Genomic DNA, 5,373 nt, shown 5'->3' on the forward strand with positions numbered 1-5,373 from the left:
CGAGCCGAATTCGAGATCAAATAAATTCATGATTGTATGGAAAACAAACCGAGAAAGTTATGTATTTATGTTTCACTCGATACAACGATGAAAAGAAAATATAAAAGCTTTTCTCCCTAGAAACCATAGGGAAATTACAATACAGATCAAAGCAAGCTTTAGAGTGGTAAGCTGCTCTTATAAAATTACAAGAAACACAATACATGAATGAACTGCTAATGCTCACCGCGGAAGAGAACTTGGAGGGAAATTGCGTAATGGATTCTCCCTCAATAGCTCTGTTTCCCTGAAACAGAAGAGCAACACAAAAGTCAGCATACAACACATACAAAGGAGTGGGTGCATGGGTATGAAAATACGTATATGTAGGGATGAACATGGAATTTAGGGGGTGAAACTTGACAGCTTTTTTTTTGAAAAATTCGCACGTCTTTTCATATGCGATAACAAATTCAAAGTTATAGTGCATGCTTCTCCTTACTTCTTAAGATCTTTACCATCTCCAGGCTGGAGATGCAGAACTGAAGACTTTTCGCTCTCATTGTTTGCTTTATTTTGTCTGCAAGAGATGGTTCACTTCGTGGGTCAGCAAACATGAGACTAATGAATAAAGAACCTATACCATCATTTTAAGGATTAGACTACAAGAACAAGGACTAAATATTTTATACTCGTGACTTGCAACTGACTAATTTTTTTCATTTTCATGATTAAGGATTTATTTGAGTGCTTGTAAAGTACAGGTTTTATATCTGGGTCTTACTCTAAGCATTCCTCATCCACAAATATCTCAATGCATGGGCCTGGAGCTGGTCTTCCCGTTCTTTGACCAGGTTTCTGAGGAATCTGTAGAAAATCACTTGATATATTTAAATACAGATATTAAATAACATGATACATGAAGCAGACACAAATCATTATTAACCTTATTCGATGTCCACTTAGAAGGAATTGCATTGTTCTCTTTGTTTCTTTCTGCTAGAGGACCAAGCGAGTGCCATTGCTTCATGTCTAAATGTGATATCTCAACCTGATGACCCGATGTTGGACCACTGCTGTTGTCTTTGTAAATTGACAGCGTGTTTCCATGAGCCCTTTAAACGAAAATTGTAACAACAATAATAAGCTAGCATCAACATGTTATAGTTTCATCAAATTTTGAAGAATCTATAGCTTGAAACACAAAGGCAGGGCTTCTCAGCAACCACAAAAGAAATTTTATTTTGTGCAAGTGTCATTCATATTAATTTGTTTTTAGTAGGGGTTCTGGGAAACTGAATGTCATTAGAACAATGGCTTTATTTCTCTTCATGAATAATTTAAGCCCTTCATTTCCACGCCAGTTTGAAAAAATCATAAGATCATAGAGAAGGGATGGGGAAGTCTAGAGTGATTATGCTGTGCTGCTAATGCTATCCTCTTTTCACACTTAACTTGCAGTCGTTGGGCATCTATATCGAAATTAGTATGAAGACCTTCGAGGATGGAAATTCAGTACAAACCTGTCAACCTTCAATTTTTTTCTGAAAAGATCAGAACTCTCTGAAGATTGGTTTCCTGCTGTCACAAGAAAACATAAGCAAGCAAGACCGAACAAGCTGTCCCGAATTATACTAGTCAGAAAGATAAATATCTTACTTGCTTCTTTAGCCAACACAGTTCCAAAACTCCGAGCTGGTAAGTGGTCTCCCATTGCATCCTCCTATTAATTGGAATTGTGTTGTCAAATGCACCAAGTAAAGCAGACAACAAAGAAAGGCAAGGACTTGCATACTTCTTTAGTTTTCATTTGTCTCATTGAACGAGAGAGAAATTTCTTGTAGGCTGCCTTCAATTTTTCAACTGGTTGAGCATTCCTAGTAGCCAGAATGAAAAACAATGAAGTATTACCATAATTGTTAACAACTATAACTACAAAAAAAAAACATCATTTTGGACTTGGAATAAAGTGATTGTAGGAGCTGACTTAACTCTTATCCATACACATAATGAGTCATTTTAAATGTATCACATACTTGAACTGAGCATCGATTTAAAGGGAGGGAAATTGTAACAGGAATATGATAAATTTTCTTCAACTAGAAGTTTGTTTATAAGAATATTATGCAGTGTTAAACTATAGGAACTTATAATTTGCAACAAACAAGGCATTCAGTAGCTAGTCATCTTGACCAGAAACTATTAATTACAGTTACTGGATGATTGTGCCAACTTTTCCGAGATTCAGAAAAAGTCTACAGCTAACTAAATGACTTGAATCAAGATGTCAAATACCAAGAGAAAAATCAAACTATCAATGTTAAAATATCAAAATAAATGAACTCGAGTAGGAAGTATTTCTCAAACTCACTATCTAGCAGTTTGTAAATTGAGAATCCTAAAGGAAAATGAATTCAGTCAGAAGGACTCTCCATAAAATATCAACAAAACTATAACTGCGTGACTTACATTACATTATCAGTGAGAAAATGCTGAGAAATTATTAAACAATCAAATTCCTTATCCACATATACCTTATTTATGACAGATGATCATGTCTCCATACATATTAGCTTTATTGACAAATACATCATGAACTATGTTGCATACCTTACATTATCATCTTTATATTCATGATAATTATAAAAATGACCTGCCACAAAACCTATTGAAGATTTTCTCTAGTTGCATAACAAACAAGAAGTTTTAAGAAGAGAAAGCACAAAAAGATTCTTCCTCCAAACGACTGCTAAGGAATGTTTAAGTATTTATATTTACTTATGATAAAAGCACTGATAGACTCCAAAAAAGAACTTACATTGATAGACCACGATTGTAGATGTCATTCGCAGTTTTAGTTTTATGTTTGTGTTCCATGAGCAAACCGTATGATATGTAGAATTGCGCGTGTGTCTGTCCAATTTTGTTTGCCTCTAAAAAGTTGTATATGACTTCAGCATCTACACAATTTTCAGCCTGCTTTACCATTTGAGTAGTACAGTAACTATCATTCATGTCCATGCACCAAGTGATAAATTCACAAAAAAAAAATCGAACAAAATTGGAGGCGTTGGCATGGCATGCTCCACCTACTTGAACCAGAGTTTATTCAAGTGATACAGAGTTGTGTTTGCTAACACAAGTTAGTTTCATATTCATGATACACAATTACACATTAGTCAGTACCATTAAATCGACATATGACACACGAGAATACTAGAGTCTGGAAGTTTGAAGCAATTGCACCTATAGTTACCAAACATTGTAAATGTTCCATTGCTATAACTCTAAACTCTACAGTTGTAAGTGTGTAAGTAAATGAATTCCTAGTTCGTTAGTTCACTCAATAGTATTTCACAACACAAAATGTTTATGAACCAACAGAATTAACGGATGTAACATGGCTGCCATCTGAAATGTACTGCTCAGTGGCTTTTGGTGAATAGTAATTGTGCCTACTGGTTATGTGGAAATCTCTTTACAAGCACCTTGTCACATTGCGATTGACACATGGCATAATAGGATTGGAAATAAGAAACAGCAGCCTAACTTGTACCAACATCAGACCTCTTTCTCTGACACTCCAGTGGTGCTGAGCGAGCTCAAGACCTTCGGTGACAAATTTTGTCTAAATCTCTAGTTAAATCAACACTTCCCTATTTTAAGCACTACACTATAAATATTGATTTCTTATTCACCGTACATAAATCTCGAGAAATTAAAAATACTTTAGCAATCTACTCATTACATTGATTATACTTATCTAAAAAATTTATGTCAACAACAATTAAACAACATTGAAATCGAATTCCAAGCAATTTCATTAACTCGAAGGCATTCCAATTTCCAGGATGTGAAAAGTACTAAATTGCATTCAAATTTCAGTTAGGTACACACTTCACAATCATGCATATTTTTTTTTTGACATTTGATGATGTTGGAAGCAGAAATTACGGTTCCTAAAATATTCAACGAGCTTGATGCCATGGATAGATTATGATGGCACTAACAAGTGGATATGAAACAAACAATTCTAACAATTCATAATAAGTAAAGTCAAATAGTTAATGGCGAATGGAAGCAAAGATGAAGAAACTCACATATTCCAACCAAACTTTCAGGTATCTAAGATCGTCCTTATACCGATGTTCATGCCAAAAAGTGCGAACGCATTGCTCATAAATCACAACAAGTCCTGAATAGTCACCACCCGGAGGGAAAGCCTCTTGAACCCATTTGATGCACCTTTAAAGGGATCAATTAAAATTAACTTGGTTACCAAAATAGAAGGAAAAGGAAATTTCTTCACAGTGACATTGTTTCTTTTCAGTTGGGAGTAGCACAACTTTGACCTAACTTCCATGGCATGAATCAAAAATCTAATACGCATCAACAACTAGAGCACATGATATTGCCTATATGATTAATCCACAGCATTCATTTAAGTTATTGCATCTAACCTTTTCACTTTAACTAACAGTAACACAAATTTTGATTTACCTAAGGACTATTGCACGCTTCTTCAAATAAGATAAAGCAAGTTCTGCTTTCGATTGTGAAAAAATTCCTCAACAGTTTGCCCGCCATCTTATTAAAGAGAAGCTAGAAAAAAATAAAGATTTTTTTGTCATTTGTTGGGTATAACATAATTCACTAATTGGATCAATTCAGCGGTTCAGCCAGCTGATTACTAATACAGGACTAAGGAGAAGCTAATCAGGGTATCAGACATTCCAATTCCACGACAATAGAAGCTTCAGTCAGTCTATTAAATCCCTCACCAACCACTTCTCAAAGATGAAATCAGAAATAAATATTATAACATCCCAATAAAACGTGCAACTAGTTAGCTAAATTCCTCTTTAAGGGCCTCGTCCGTGTCCGACCAACGAGGAACGATGACTCAAATGACCAAAAATCATCAGAAAAGCTAGACCAGAAACCAACATTAATAGAATAAAGATACTCACTCGATCCATGGCTGAAGTGGATCGTCGCCTTCGTACTGGTCAATCGCTTCAATCAACCTCCTAATCGATCACACCAGTCGAATTGTGAACACTAATCATCAAGAAGATGGCGAAGAAGGGGAAGAAACAAGGTTCAATCAACGTACCTTCGATTGTGGAGTAGGGATTTCTTTAAATGGGAATGTGAATGGAATTTTAGGGCTTGGTTGAGCAAATTGACGTTGCGACCTCTCTTCAGAGGGCGGACATTTTCTTTGAAGAGCTCCCACTCGTGACCAGTCTCTTCCTTCGACACCAGAAACTGAGACTCTGGATCTAACATCGGCTCCATTGATGCAACAAAATTGACGCTGCTCTCCTCCATTCTTCGTCTCCTCTCTTCTTTGCTGCCTTTCAAATTTGAATTTTGAAACTTCTTTTGTTT

General features: G+C 35.7%; 1 protein-coding gene across 2 annotated transcripts; it reads right to left on the reverse strand.

Moving 5' to 3' along the window:
* Positions 1 to 5,373, reverse strand: LOC140831715 (mitotic spindle checkpoint protein BUBR1). 2 transcript variants are annotated; one of them, XM_073195464.1, is made up of 11 exons: positions 5,096 to 5,373; positions 4,950 to 5,009; positions 4,080 to 4,224; positions 2,798 to 2,955; positions 1,775 to 1,856; positions 1,639 to 1,702; positions 1,503 to 1,557; positions 926 to 1,094; positions 764 to 846; positions 482 to 559; positions 1 to 286 (listed from the first exon to the last, which is right to left on the reverse strand). In XM_073195464.1, the coding sequence occupies exons 1-11, from the start codon at positions 5,311 to 5,313 to the stop codon at positions 223 to 225; spliced, it is 1,176 nt and encodes a 391-aa protein (XP_073051565.1). In that variant the 5' UTR covers positions 5,314 to 5,373; the 3' UTR covers positions 1 to 222. The 2 variants fall into 2 exon arrangements, with proteins under 2 accessions (XP_073051565.1, XP_073051564.1); XM_073195463.1 differs by having other exon boundaries at positions 1,503 to 1,560.

Source organism: Primulina eburnea, chromosome 5 (genome assembly GCF_022965805.1).
Source record: "Primulina eburnea isolate SZY01 chromosome 5, ASM2296580v1, whole genome shotgun sequence".
Lineage (NCBI taxonomy): Eukaryota > Viridiplantae > Streptophyta > Magnoliopsida > Lamiales > Gesneriaceae > Primulina > Primulina eburnea.